General features: G+C 50.8%; 1 protein-coding gene across 7 annotated transcripts in view; it reads left to right on the top strand.

Annotated features, from left to right (window-relative positions):
- The window catches only part of MTCL1 (microtubule crosslinking factor 1), a 125,626-nt gene that overhangs the window by 76,343 nt on the left and 33,974 nt on the right, over positions 1 to 15,309 (top strand). For 4 of the 7 annotated variants that reach the window (XM_046024932.1, XM_046024931.1, XM_046024938.1 and 1 more), the window contains 3 exons: positions 3,397 to 4,734; positions 5,853 to 5,984; positions 13,790 to 13,882. In XM_046024932.1, the coding sequence (XP_045880888.1) occupies positions 3,397 to 4,734; positions 5,853 to 5,984; positions 13,790 to 13,882 (1,563 nt within the window). The remainder of the gene's footprint in view (positions 1 to 3,396; positions 4,735 to 5,852; positions 5,985 to 13,789; positions 13,883 to 15,309) is intronic. The other 3 variants (XM_046024935.1, XM_046024933.1, XM_046024937.1) reach the window with 1 other exon arrangement.

Genomic DNA, 15,309 nt, shown 5'->3' with positions numbered 1-15,309 from the left:
ATCCTTCAGCTTACGATACAGCCTAGCCCCCTCCCCAGGAATTTTGGCAGGGTTTGGTTACCTGGAAAAGCGTGTGGTTACCTGGTAAGATGGGGATCCAGCCTCTTGCTCCTCCCGCTGAGGCTGCAATTGCCCATCTCATGAGAAGGAGTGGCCCCCTGCCGCCAGAACAGACTGAGCCCAGCTCCCTGGGCCTCCTCTCCTGCGCCTCCTCCACCCCGCCCCCCATCCCCACTCTTAGGGTTGCCACTGGCCAACAGGCACAGCGCGCAGCTCCAGCTGCCCGGACCAGAGTGAGCGAATCTGACCCTCTCACTAAGAGCACACACTCCCTTGGCTCCAGAGATTGTCTTTTCTTTGGAAACCGGCTTCAGCATTGGTGGCAGGTCTGGTGTCGCGCATGGGTGTTGAGTAGACGTGACAGCATGCTTGAATCGCCTTAGAATTCCTGGTGTATGTGTAGTTTCTGTTTTTAAGGAACAAGAAGACTTTTTGGATACTTTATCAATCCTCAGGTAATCTATGAATTGGACTCTCCTTAGGGTGCGTCATAGAATCTTGCTTCTCTAACAGACTGGGGTCTAGGTTCGGGAGAGCAGTTCTGGTTTTAGTCAGACTTGTGGGGAGTGGTGGGTGGGGGAGGAGGTTATGAGGTTTAGGGTTTCTAGAAATCAATGTGCTGTGAGGACTCTCGGATTGCCTACCCTAAGCGGTTAGAGCTGAGCCTTTCTGAACCTTTGGGGAAGGCCAGGGTTCCGCAGGCCTCTCAGAGATCCTACCCCCTTCCTTGGTTTCTCAGTTCAACTCGTGGGGGAAGATCCTCAAGGAAGATCACCTGAGACTCCCATCTTGGTCTGAGCTATGCAGATAATAGTGCCCCTTGTCCGCCCATTTCCGGCCTGGCCTCCACCTACCAGGGCCTCAGGAGCTGCAGGTGTCCGTGGACGGGAGGGCAGGGCATTGGTCCCAGCAGGGGGCCCTGCCCATTCCTGGGTCTGCCCAGGCTTAAGGTGGGCAGATGGTGGCATTCTCTTGGGGCTGGTGACATTCTCTTCCAGAAGAAGTCAGCTGCGGTCCTCAGATACAGAGGTGGATTTCTGTGCTTCAAGGTGGAGACAGGATCATTTAGGATATACTGGACTAAGGACACACACGGGCTCTCAAGTGGAATGTTGGGGCTGAGGGCACCGCCCTGTCTGCCATCCTAGGCTTTTCACCCCCCAAGCTAATCCATTTACAGGTGTTGACAGTCTGTCTCCCCTGGTATGTCTGTTTGCTTATTTAAACTCTGTCCCCTGATGTGAACGGCAGAGCCCTCTCTCTGCATTTGGATGCATCGACTTCTTGCAGATCTGTGTTTACCAAATAACCGAAAGATCTGTGTTTACCAAATAACTGAAAGGGTGCTTTTGATCTGATTTTGAAAGTTCTAAGAAACTGGGGTCATTTAAAAGTAATGTGCCAGTTTCTCGTACATGGTGGGTTCTCTGTATTCACTGAAAGAATGAACGAATCAACAAACAAGCATGCTTTTCCCTTAGTCTTAGGATTAAATACAGTATGGCTTTCCTACCCACGTGCCACTGGCTCACAGTTGGCCTTAGATTTTTCCTTGAGGCTTCCCTGCCTCATTTATTTTTTCCTTCCATGGATTTGGGGTACAGGAGGAGGGATCTAGGTAAGGTAGAAGGAGGACAGTTGGGAGGCACCAAGGTGGGTGTTTCTGTATCTTGCTATACAATGGTGAGTGTGCAGCAAGGACAGGGCAGAGAATGAGCCCTGTTCTCTGAGGGTGAAACCTGCCTGTAACTCTGCTGGACCTTTTGAGCACAATGATCTGAAAGTTCACTCTCCCCCAGAGGGTTGACTTGTTCGGGAGACTGATTTTTTTTTTTTTAGATTTTATTTATTTATTAGACAGAGATCACAAGTAGGCAGAGAGGCAGGCAGAGATAGAGGAGGAAGCAGGCTCCCCGCTGAGCAGAGAGCCCGATGTGGGGCTCGATTCCAGGACCCTGGGATCATGACCTGAGCCGAAGGCAGAGGCTTTAACCCACTGAGCCACCCAGGTGCCCCCCAGGAGACTGGTTTGATGTCTCTCCCTCCCCTAGAGCTGATGGGGCACAGCTACCATGGACTGTGTTTTCGGGTCTCTCTGGGTGGTGGGGAAGCCTTTGCCAAAGTCGTTGTCCCCACAACAGCCTTTGGAAACTTGTAGTTAGCCAGAGAGAAATGATTTCATGAAATCCATCATTTTTCCCATTCATGAATAGGACCAGTGAAACATTTCTGCAGGCCCACATCACAGTTCGAATGGGTCCCAGGCATGGAGATTTGCCCTGGAAAGGCACAGTCAGATTTCCAAACAGTCCAAAACCTGCCTTCAGGACCTCAGCCATGCAAGTGTGACTTCTTTGTGGCGGAGAGCCTGCTTTGGTGACCCTCCAGTGTCCTGTAGTGATTCCAGGGAGAACCACGTCTCTGGTTTTGAAACACTTAACTCTGGCCTGGGGTTTTTGAGTTTCATCTCCTGTTGTGTTAGAGCAAGTAAAGGGAGTGGAACAGAAGCGGGGGCTCTCATGTTGCCTGCCCTTTCCTGGTGAAAGGTTGGAGGTAACCCAGGTGTTAGGTCTGCGGTAACAGTTCATCCTAACTGCAAGAGCGTGTACTTACTCCGCACCATGGCTTCCAAAGCCCCCTCCTGCCTGTCATCCCGTGTCCTTGTCCTCCTGTCATCCTTGTGATATGCTTAGGGTGGGGGGACTAGGGGAGGAGTAGAGGCGAATTGCCACGCCTCAGGGTCTCAGCAGGCAGTGCAGTGTCGGGCTCTGATAGGGCCTCCCCGTCCTGGTAACACCTGTAGGCTGCTGGCTGCTTTAGATGGCGAGGTCCACCCTGGAGGAAATGAATGGCAACACGTAGAGCTCGCTTCTGAAGCCTGTCTGCTACCCCAGGCTTAGTGAGAGTTCCGGCATCTCTCACCCGCGCTGGTGACTCGTCGGATGGACCCACAAAGTAGCAAGGGACAGCCGTGTCGCTAACAGGCACTGGGTCTCATTTCCTTCTACGTCCTCTGCCGTGGTTGTCACCTGTATCATGGATTCCACGTGCATGTTGTTCCCAAACGAATTGTTTGGTTTCTTCGGTTTCTGAGACAAAGCCACAGGCGGTAGGCCTTTGCCGTGTCCGGTTGGTGAAGGCCCAGGCTCACGCCGGCTTTGTCTTGGCTCCTTTGACCTGTAACTCAACATGCTGACGGAAAGATCTGTGTGTGTGTGTGTGTGTGTGTGTGTGTGTGTGTGTGTTGGAGGGCGAGGTGCAAGGGAAATAAAAAAAAAAACATGAACATGTGGTATTTTCAAATAACCCTTCTCTTGGGCTGTTCTCTCCTGGCAGGATGACAGTGCCGATCTGAAGTGCCAGCTTCAGTTTGCCAAAGAGGAAGGCTCCCTGATGCGTAAAAAGATGGCCAAGCTGGGGCGGGAGAAGGACGCGCTGGAACAGGAGCTCCAGAAGTACAAGGCCCTGTATGGAGACGTGGACAGCCCTCTGCCCACGGGGGAGGCAGGTGGGCCGCCCAGCACCCGGGAGGCGGAGCTAAAGCTGCGGCTGAAGCTGGTGGAGGAAGAGGCCAACATCCTGGGCCGGAAGATCGTGGAGCTGGAGGTGGAGAACCGGGGCCTCAAGGCAGAGATGGAGGACCTGCGGGTCCAGTATGAGCGAGAGGGTTCAGGCCGGGACCACGTGGCGAGCATTCCTACCTCACCCTTCGGCGACTCCCTGGAGTCCTCCGCGGAGCTCCGCCGGCACCTGCAGTTCGTGGAGGAGGAAGCCGAGCTGCTCCGGAGGTCCATATCCGAGATCGAAGACCACAACCGGCAGCTGACGCACGAGCTGAGCAAGTTCAAGTTTGAGCCCCGGCCAGAGCCCGGGTGGCTGGCGGAGGGCGCGGGCAAGGGCGCGGGCAGCGGGGCCCCTCTGCAGGAGGAGCTCAAGTCGGCGCGGCTGCAGATCAACGAGCTGAGCGGGAAGGTGCTGAAGCTGCAGTACGAGAATCGGGTGCTGCTGTCCAACGTGCAGCGCTACGACCTGGCCGCGCACCTGGGCCCGCGCGCCCCGAGCCCCCGGGACAGCGACGCCGACAGCGACCAGGGCAAGAAGGAAAGCGACTGGGAGGAGGGCCGCCAGCCCCAGCCCAAGCGGGAGGGCCCTATTGGCGGCGAGAGCGACTCGGAGGACATGTTCGAGAAGACGTCAGGCTTCGGCAGCGGCAGGCCGTCGGAGGCGAGCGAACAGTGCGCGGCCGAGCTCCTGCGGGCCAGGGAGGACACCGAGTGCTTGGCGAGCATAAAGCACGAGGCCGAGCGGCTCGAGCAGACCGTGGAGCGCCTCATCACGGACACTGCCGGCTTCGGCGACGATGCGGGGCTGCAGGGCAGTGGGGAGGCCTCGCTGGGGGCTGACATCCAGGGGGCAGGGGAGACGGGTGAGGGGGGTAAGAAGGAGCCCCCGCTGCTGGGGACCATCAATTCGAGGATGAAGGCTTTTAGGAAGGAGCTGCAGGCCTTCCTGGAGCAGGTGAACCGGATCGGGGACGGCCTGCGGGAGCGCCTGGAAGGCCTGTCCCCGCTGCCCCACCTCACAGAGTCGTCCAGCTTTCTCTCCACTGTGACCTCCGTGTCCCGGGACTCCCCCGTCGGGAACCTGGGGAAGGAGCTGGTCCCGGACCTGCAGGTAAGGGGGCTCCTGGCTCTGCCTCCCTGCTCCGTTTTGCTCTTCCTCCTTCTCGCTGGCATTGCTGCACTTGAACTCATTCTGCTCACGGCTGCTTGGTTATGATTTCAAACCTGCATTGTACTAAGGCCTCAAGTGTCAACCAAATCCTTTCTATTGGTTGGGTTCTTTTTTTTTTTTTTTAAGTTTTCTTTTACTTCCTTGTTTCTTTTTCCTTTTTCCTCTCTTTATTTTTTTTTTTTTTAACTGCGCCGCTGCTCTTGGCTTAGAGGCCCTCCCTCACGACACAAGGCTCACCCCAATGGAAGCGATAGGGATCGACGCAGTCCATCCTTTCTCCTTTTTTTTTTTTTTTTTTGATGTCTCAAACGACTGGCCATCTCGATGAAGAAGCAGAGGAGTTTAAAACAAAGTGCAAACTCATTTCACAGTCAGGATACTTAGCAGACTCGCTCAGGAGCAAGTGCGTCCTTACCTGGGTTGATGATGGCCAGAGGGGCCCAGTGTGGGTCCAAGAGGCCCTAGGCAGCCAGGCCCACCTGCTCCCACTGGAAGATGAGCCAGAGTGGGGAGACGAGCCGGCCTGGGAAAAGGATGGCGCTGACGGAGAAGGTCGTCGCCCTCCCCGAGCCGAGGGCGAGGGTGGAGTGGAGTGGCCTTCCAAGGACTGCTTTCCTATGCATCGCCCTTGGGTGCATGACCCAGCTGCCGCCTGGATTATGGCTTTTGCTGCTCGACCACAAGCGAGGAAGGAGGAGCCTTGTTTCCGTATCCTTCGTGGGTAGTGTGCTTGCGGTCGAGTCTCTGATTCACGCACCCCCGTTGCATGTGCCTTGTAACTGGTCTTCTGCCTTCTCCCCCTCTGTTTCTCTTGTTTGCTCTGCAGATCTCTCAGTCCTCATTTTTGCTCATCCTCATTTTGGGTCTGTGCTCGTCCCTCTTGTGCGGCGCTGTGTCCATTCATGCTTTTCCTCCTCCGGTGGTTTCTGTCATCTACCTCACCCATCTGTTTCCTTTAGCAACCCCTCCCTTCTCCTCCCTACCCCGCCGCCCCCCCTTTGTTGTTTATTGCAAATTAAAAACAAAACAAATCCGCATCCCTCCCATGCACCTGACAGTCCAAACTGAGAGGTCAGCTGGAGTGGCAGCCGGGGCAGGAGCACGGGGACAAGCTGGAGCCTCTGCACCGCCGGGCCGACGGGGACGCCGGGAGCTGCCGGCTGGGAGGCCAGAGCTGCTTCAGTCTCGAGGTCAGCCACCGCCTGGCCGCACCGGCCAACAAACCCCGCCCTCCCACCCCTCCTTTGGCTGTGTGGTCGTGCGATGTTTCCTACCTGGGTCCAGGGCCCTTAAGGGATGTGGTGGGAGGGTGTGGAACCAGGCGGGACTCCCCCTAAAATCAGAATCCATTGCATGCGACTGGAATGGGAGGGTCCACACAGGGTGAAGGCGGGCAGACCGCCAGCTCCTTTGTCCGACAAGCATCGTCCTGCCTGTGGATGCCTGGAAACTCAGCAAGGCCCAGGGGACTGATCTGTGAGTGTTCTGTAGCTTCGTGTCAAACAGGAAAGAAAACAGGCATGAAAGCCAAGCACTGTCTTTGCTGGGCTGGAGGGAACTGTCCTTCCCCGTGTCTCATGTGGCCTGTCCTGTAGTTTCTGGTGGCAGGGCTCCAGCCAATGGGCAATGGGGAGTGCACTCCCGACCTGGGAGTTCTCTGTCACCATAGCATCCTCTTGGCAACAAAACTCCCGACCCCCATCAAGGCTACCAGAGATATTCCGTCATATGAAACAGGGGTCGGCAGTCCTGTCTGTGGAAGCTCTTCCTGGCAAGTAATTCCATCTGTGACAGAGAGACAGGTGTCCCCAAGGAATGAATTCCTCTCTCTGATGCTGCTCATCAAGGCGGGTTAGGGCAGGGGTAGAGTACCATGTTCCACACTAGAAAAGGTCTGGCTGAAATTCTTAATTCATCAGTCCCAGTAAGGGTGTTACTGCTCAGCTCCAACCGATCCTGGTGGGCTCCCAGACGGCAGGGGCGACAAAGACAGGGGACTCACTCCTGGAAGCACACTGAGCTCACTCAGCAAAAACGTCAGGCATTTGACTAGGAAGTGACGCTCACCGAGGCACTTGGGGTAGAGCCACGCTTTCAGCTCAGCCTGCAGCCGATGCTGGGATGAGCTGTGGGTCCCATGGTCCCAGTTGGGCACATGGGACTGCTGGTTCACCCAGACCTGAGTTCCCAGATCTCCAATGTGGACTTTTCCTCTGTACTGTGGGAGAGTACGTCACATCTTTACCCTCATTGATTTGGGGACACAGTGACCTGAAAGCTGCCCTCAAAGCTTATGTAAAAGCAAATGTAGATTTAGGGATTGGTGTGTCTTATAACCCGTGAAACTCCTGCAGGAAACCCCGGCAATCAGCCTGTGCCCCACACAGGGGCTCCGTCTGAGAATGCTGGTTGCTTGGGCAGTAGCAAGCTCACAGTTATGCACATTTCAAAACCACTGAATGATTTGTTCCCAGGGAGACACATTTCCTAGTCTTCAGTGAATACCACACCCCTAGCTCTTTCTAGAAAGGAGGGAGTGCTAAAATCCACTCTTGCCCTGGGCTTGCGCCCAGCTCTGTCCATTACCGGCTCTGTTGCTCAAGCAGGTCTCAGCCTGTTTTCCCATCTGTGATATGGGAAGAAAAATACTGTTCTAGCTGCCTCCTATGATTATATGTGGATGATTCTCAGAGCCAGGGAACTGTTGGCTGAGAAAGTAGCATGAACAGTGCTAAGTGCTGTGGGAAAGTAAAGTCTGACTAATAACAAGGAGGGGAAAGGTGTCCCGCCACTGAAACCTGCCAGGTGGGAAGGGGTGTCACAGCTCCCCTAGTTCTAGAACCAGTTTCCTCTGCCCACTGTAGCCCTTTCTCATCTTCCCCTGGCTGTTTCCTGATCTGCACAGGCATGGCTCCGGCTGAACACGGCAGCCCCATTCTCCGGGATAACAGTTTTAGGCTAATTGCCGCTTCCCTCCCATATGTTCATCACTCCAGGCGTGTTACACGTCGCCTTGTTTAGCTAAACGCTGATAAGCTATTGTTTAACTCTGGGGCATTGATAAGTTTCCCTGTTGCCTGCCATATACGCACATGGCATTGCATACCTTCAGAAACCATTGACTTGGGAGAGACAAACCTAGTTCGTTCACTCAGACTGAGTGTTACGGGAAAATAAACCTCCCTGAGAAGTAGATCTGCAGAGCTAGCCAGTGCCATGTGGTGACTTGGGATCACTGCACAGTATAGCTCAGAAGGGAATGTCAGATCTTCAGGCAAATTCCGCCCTTCCGTGCATGAGAAAATGGAGGTCGGAGAGTGAGGCATCTTGCCAGGAAGCCCCTGGGGGATTGGTGGGAGAACTGGGTCTAGAATGGTCCCTTTAGGTCTGCTTCAGCCCCCTCCCCACCCTGCTGTGAGGAGCACGGCTCAGAGAGCTCCGTCCACTCGAGGTCACTCAGGTGACTGGCGGCACACCGGCTCTCTTGCCGTGCTGTGTCGTCTCCTTTAAACATCTTCAGTTTCCTTTAATTTTACAGAGTTTGATGAGAAAGTTAAAAAGCTCATGGTGAAAGGCAAGTCCCAGAGAGCATCATTTCCTAGAAGGGGGCTAGTATCCATTGGGACTGAAACATCCTTTGTTCTGACTTTTTTATCCCTTAAGGCATTTCACACGGAAGACTCAATTAAGTATGCAAACACGTTCTATTTTAAAATATTTTTTTAAAAGATAAGACGTATACTGGGACCACTTGGATAGCTCTGTAGTTTTTCCTTTTATGATAGAAGCCCAACATAGACCCCTTGGGGGTCTTAGAGGAGCTGCTTGGTCCCTGGGTGGGTGTCCCCTGCTTAGTTCGGTCTTCCAGTATTACATGGGGGGTAAAAAATTGGACAATGGACGATGCTAGAGGCAGAACTCGTAAAGCCTTTTATTTTTTTATTTTTTTTTAAAGATTTTATTTATTTTATTTGACAGACAGAGATCACAAGTAGGCAGAGAGGCAGGCAGAGAATGAGAGGGAAGCAGGCTCCCCACTGAGCAGAGAGCCCGATGTGGGGCTCAATCCTAGAACCCTAGGATCATGACCCGAGCTGAAGGCAGAGGCTTTAACCCACTGAGCCACCCAGGCGCCCCTCGTAAAGCCTTTTAATGAAAACGTGTCCAGATCCATTGCCCAAAACGTTCTAATGAAGCTATCATGAAAACGGTGCATGGAGCTCCCATCCGTTGAGCAGGGCAGCCCGACCTAGAAGTAGCTCCCGGTGGAGTCTTGTGCACGCAGCCCGACACCCCAGAGCACCCCGTAACTGCAGAAAAGGACACTTACATCCAGAATGGGCCCAAGACTGAAGCCGGTGTACCTTGAGTAGTGTTCTTCCTTCCTCTTACCTGCCCTTGAAATTCCTAATTGTCTGTGCAAGCCGATTCCTACTCCACAAGTGTGAATTTCCTTTAGCTCTGCCCTGAGTTCCTGGGAGTGGGGAGCTGAAAGGACGCCTAGTATCGACAGCTTCAAAGAGGAAAAAACTTTCTGTATTTGAGCTGAAGTTTTAACAAAGGATCGATTTCTCAAGTTCCATTTGTGAAATGCCTTCTCTGAAATCTGTGTAGATTTTCATGTTTGGGGTAAGAGGAGAGAAGGCGTATTCTTATTTTGGATGATTTGGGTGTTTGGGCTGGGTTAAACCACTACTCTCAGTACTAGCACCGGTAAGAGCAAGAACACCAAGAAGGAGAAAAGGAAAAACCACCTTCGAACAGTGTAGCATTTCAGGAGGCGACGTATCTGTGCAGCTTGGGACGCACACTCATCTTCGGGAGGGAAGGGAATATCCACACCCAGCACTCTTAAAACAGGAATAGGCAGAACAAGCTGAAGTCAGAATGCACTAGAACCCACTAACCCATTAATGTAAGCACACCAAAATTAGCTCAGGGGAAAAAAAAAAAACAGACTTCAGAAGGACAGATATTTCTGGTGCCTATTCATCTGAGTAGATGTTAGCTAGATGCTCCTGCCATGCACCAGATTTCTTCCCTGACTTTGCTCCCTGCGGCTCCTGACAAATCTGCTGAGAGATTCCAACTTGTTAAGAGAGAGCAGTGTGTAGAATACGCAGCCTGGAATGTGGGGGGCGCCTTAAAAATAGTTCTGAATGAGAAGTGGCCAAGCATGGGCCCTGGTCACATTTCAGATATAAATGATACCGAGCCCATACCCAGAGGATTGAATTTCTAGATCAGAAATCTCAAAGAGCTCTCTTCCCGAGCTCCTCCTTTGATCCCTTAATCAACGACATACATGAAGCATTTGGGACCTCTCATGCCCCAGCTGTGAAATACCAGCCGTGGTAAAATGATGTGGGGTTTTATGCCAAGTATGTGTACACGGGCGTTGACCTCCTCTACGGCTTTTGGAAGAAGCAGTAACAAAACTGGCCAGAACAAAACGGAACTCACCAGAAAATGAAGTCCTGGGGATAGAGGTAGAATAGAGTCCTGTTATTTAAGGAGCATTGCTAATAGCAACTGTAATGAAAAGCACTCCTGTTTTTGCTTCGAGATAATGCAGGCGACTTTTTAAGTGTAGAAAGTGATCTATAAGCCACTTTCTCTGAAAAGGTCCAGAAATTCCCATGGTAAAGTGGTGTGGGACTCAGCCACCGGGGAAAAGCATGGGCGGTGGCATTCAGGACATTGCCAGGGAAGGTGGTTGTGACATCGAGCTCGCTACATCTCGACAGCCTTGGGATCAAGTAAGGATGGTATTTGTTGCAATAGACTGCCTTACGTAGAGAGAGGTCAAGGCGAATTTGATGTACAATCAGAATCTTAGGTAAGTGGGCCAAGGATGGCTTTTAGAATCAACCCTTTGGGAATTTGGTAATGATGGAAGTATTTATTTTCTAGAGGACATCTATGTGTCATGTGAACACTTGCTCCTAATGTATGTGGTTGGATGCAATTGTGTGGCAGTGGAATAACTCTGGATGGAAACTTGGACTGTAGCATGTTCGCATTTTGTTCTTTGTAACACTGGAGTGACGGCATCCCAGCTAGGAACACTGAACTTGCCTGAGGGGTTTTCAGAGTCCATCAGCAAAAATGGACAGTAAAATAAAATTGTAGCAGATGGGGAAGTTTCTGTTGTTGACCCATTTCCACGGGTGACAGGGAGCCCCTGTAGGTAAACCAGATGCCCCAGATGAACAACTTTGTAGGACTTCAAGGGTCCTTTTCATCTTCAAGGTGACCCTTCAAAGATGTGGTTCCAATAGAGGGACACATTTTTTAATCAGTGCTTAGGTATGAGGCTCATATATTTGCTTAAAATAAAAAACAGTTTATCTACATTATTCATTAAGATTTAAACCAAACTAACTCATTTGGTTTCATGTACAGAAACTAAATTAACACGTCTTTGGTTTTCTTGAAAGATAGGCTTAATTAGGATGCCTTTTTCTTTCTTTTTTAAAATTATTTTTATTTATTTATTTGACAGAGATACAGCAAGAGAGGGCACACAAGCAGGGGGAGTGGGAGAGGGAGAAGCAGGCTTCCCGCGGAGCAGGGAGCCCAATGTGGGCCAGGGTCCCAGGACCCTGGGACCATGACCTGAGCCGAAGGCAGACACGTAACGACTGAGCCACCCAGACACCCCTGGGATGCCCTTTTCAACATCTCTGCATATGGAGGATTCTTGGGCTAGTAGGAGATGTATCCAAATATGGAGAGTTTTTATATCTTAAATGTACAAAATAATGAGCTTAAAAAAGTAAAGCTGGGAAGAAAGTAGCCTGAGGCACCTAAAGACACTTCTGTGCAAAGCGGGATGCCCCAGGAGGGCAGGGATTTGGGCAGCTTTATGTACTTGTAAATCCTCAGTATAGTGCTGAGTACTATAGGTGCTCAATAAATACTTATAAAATAAAATGCTGCATAATAGAAGATGTCTTTTTAAATAGGTAGCTGAATTCTCCCCAGAATTTAGGAAAATCTTTAGGGGTTGGAATTGGTTTGAGAAGGGAACATCAGAACAGCAGTGTCTGTGGCTTTTAGGAGCAGGTTAGGGGGAGAGTTGCCAGAATTGGGAACCCAGAGCCTTGGGCTTTAATAGCTGCATAGGCACAGGACATAGGGCCTTGGGCCCAACACAGGTGGAGAGAGCAATGACCCAGGGCCTCCAGGGGCTGCACACAGTGTAAGCCTCAGCTGGAGGGACGTCTGCCTGCTGGTAGAGGGAAGCCTCTCTACCAGCATGAAGTCTCCCCCCACATAACCATACCCGACAGCCTTACCAGGATGTCTCCTTCCCTTGAACTGATGTCACCTGGTGGTCAAGGAGCCCCCAAGGGAAGGAGAATTGGTGTTCTGTCACTGGCTTCTGGGAACACAAACCCGTCCTGGAGGCCCATCCTCAACCCAGGTTACATACAAGATCATAGCTAATCCCCACTGAAGATGAGCTCACAGTGCAAAACCGCAAACACACAAGCCAAAAACATGCGCCTGGAGCAGGAGCCAGCTGATGGCCAACAGCAGGGTTCTACTCCCAGACACGCCTTCAGATTCTTCTAGAACATCAGAGACGACAAAGTAGGTGTGTTCACAACTACGAAAGGCAGGCAAACAGGAGAAAAGATTAAGTCATTACTGTAAAAGACTATACATACTAAAAAACAATAAAGTAGTTCTCTTAAAAATGAGAAACTAGTCATTCGCGTAAGTTTAATATGGGGAGAAATGCCTCTTTTCAGTGAGATCTGGAAGCCCAGCCTAGTAAATATAAAAGTCTATAGTAATCATCTCTAGTAACAAGCAACTCCAAGAGGCATGACGGTCCTCAGTAGTTCCTTATTTCTTGAAAGTAGGATGAACTTAAATATCTAGCTTCCAGAAATGTTACCCAAAAGTTGGCAAATCCCCAGCGTCTCTGATTTTCTGTCGTCATCCTTCTTCCTGTAAACTCTGGATCATCCCTTGTGCTAAGAGAGGGGATCCGCACTTCCCTCCATTCCCCCTGCATTTCCTGTTCTTGAGGCATGATATTTGGTCCTAACAACCCAGGTCACATCCAGTTAGGATGAGCGAACAGTATCCTCTGTGAGAATGGACAGATTAGCTCATCAGAATGAACCAGTAGGTTCTATTTTTATTGCAACAATCCACTCTAGTTCCCGGATTTATGAACCCCTGTCTTCAAGCAGCATAAACCAAGTGAGTAAAACGTCATGCTTTGATTTTAGAAATGCCTGAGAATTTTAAATATAACTGTTTCCGTTTCTTAAAAAATGCACTTTACTTAAAACATAATAGCCCCTACTTCTCGATCATTGCCTTTTGGACATAAAAGGCACAAAAGACAGGCTTTTACCAGTATAAACTAGAGTTTACCAGTATAGGGCATGAAAAAGGATTCCTTTAGTTATTTTTAACCCAAAATGTAATAAGCAGATCTTTGTGCAGTTCCTCTTAGGCAATGTGTGCAACTCAAAAGATGTTTCTGGTCCCCAAAGGCACCCCACCTCACTTATCCCGGGTGCCCAGAGGAAACAAAGGCACTCTTGACAGGACAGGAAAATCTCTGCCTGGAAAGCCTCGGAGCAAATGAATGCTGCAACCTGGAATGAACTCAGGCAGTGAATCTTAGAGACCGACTTGTGTGAGCTGGTCATTGCCACCCTGGCTTGGCCTGGGTGGCCGGGACTGTGGTGGTCCACTTTTGGGCAACAGGCACCGCTAAGCATCTGTCTCCCAGGTGGGAGCTGAGGACGGCTGGGGTTGCCTGTCCCAGACAACCCAAGGGCCCCGAGTTGCCACTGAACTCACTCCACTGCTACAGCGCCCGCCCATGCTGTGTCGCTCCATGTGTGTCCCTGGCGTGTGCAGATGTCTGTCCTGCGTCTTCCCATCAGGCAGAGTTCTCGATTCCACTAAACCCCTTCCTTTATCCTACGATCAGCTCAGGGGCCCCCCTGTTTTACCTGAACAGAGTGTATCGCTAGAAGAGCTGCAGGGTCAGCTTACGCGGGCGACCAGACTGCATCAAGAGGAGACAGAGAAATTTACAAACAAGATTCGGAAGGTAAATATGTAACACAATTTCAGCACAACCGGGGCTCTGAGCACGGAGCCCCCTGGAGACAGGTTGACAGGATGTATTTGAAAGAGCGTTGTCTGTCACTCACAGGCTCCTGGACTCCTGGATCCGGTTGAGCTGCCCCGAGGACATCTCATGGAGACAGCTGTCCATCTTGCTCCTCTAAAACATGCTTTTCACTATTTATGTTGTGGTCTCAGGAAGTTCTTCCTAACATCTGACCTATGTAGCTGTAGCCAGCAAAGGAGAATCAAAGAGGGCCTTAATGTACCTGGACAGGAAAGGGTGTCCATAACTTTCTTAATCATGCAGATTTGTAAGCTTTCCCAATGTTGGGTAAATTTTCTGAGAGAAATACCAATGACTCACCCTCAACGGTTGTCTTCAGAAAACTGCCATTGATTGAGCTGCGGCCTTATTAAGTCTTCTTGCTTACCTTAGAATTACCTGTTACTGGCTAATTATCCATGATCTGTTAAATCCTTTCCCAGAGTTGCTAGGAGAAGGGAGTCACAGATACGAGCACTCATTTCCTAAATAGTTTAACTTTTTTTTCCTGCACCAAAAGTTTATCCCTGGAAGTGAGTTTATCCCTGGAGATGCTAAGAGCAAAATAGCAGGGTCCCAGGTATGTGTAGTGCTTGGGTCCAAGACAAAGGAGTGTACTGAAGACAAGACTTGCCCCCCTCCCCGCTCATCCTGCTCTTGTGCCCACCGGGAAGAGAACCCACAGCGGGACTCCGAGGGCTGCCGAGATGGGGAATTAAATCACTATTTTTGTGTTCTCCCAGCTTGAAGTGCAATAAAGATCTGGTGTTATGACAGTGACCACGCCAGTCTCTGTGCACAGCCGGGGTCGTCCCAGAGCTGCCCCTCCCCCTTCACCGGCATTAACACATAGGATGGTGTCGACTGCAGGTAGCCATAGTCGCAGCCCTATGGGTTTCGGAGCACTAATCGAGTCCTTTAGGAAAATAAGACAAAACAAAACTCAAAGCCTTGGTGTTTGGCCTAGAGGGAGTGTTAAATTGGGAGAGGACAGCTGATAACTACAAGGCTGGCATTAGAACCCTCCCCCCCACAATCTGTGGAACAGAAAGCTTTCATTTAGCTACTATTGATATTATTTTTGTGCCCTTATCTGTGCAATAAGATTCTATTCACACCCCTTTGCTTAGTCATTACCGACATAATCATTGTTTATTGCTTGGAAGAGTGCCTGTACCCATGTTGAAAAGCAGGCACTGAGCATAGAAATGGAGAACACTTCTTTTTCAGCAATGCTTTATTTCCCTAAGAGTTACTTGTAGCCAGTAAGAATGTGGAATCCTAAGTGTGGAAGGAGGTTCTCAGCGTACTTTCCTGTCTGCTCCCCACCATCTGTAGCAGAGGACCTGGCCTCCAGGACAGTC

The sequence above is a fragment of the Meles meles genome, chromosome 12 (assembly GCF_922984935.1).
Source record: "Meles meles chromosome 12, mMelMel3.1 paternal haplotype, whole genome shotgun sequence".
In the NCBI taxonomy this organism is placed as follows: Eukaryota; Metazoa; Chordata; class Mammalia; order Carnivora; family Mustelidae; genus Meles; species Meles meles.
This window is presented reverse-complemented; position numbering and strand designations above follow the sequence as displayed.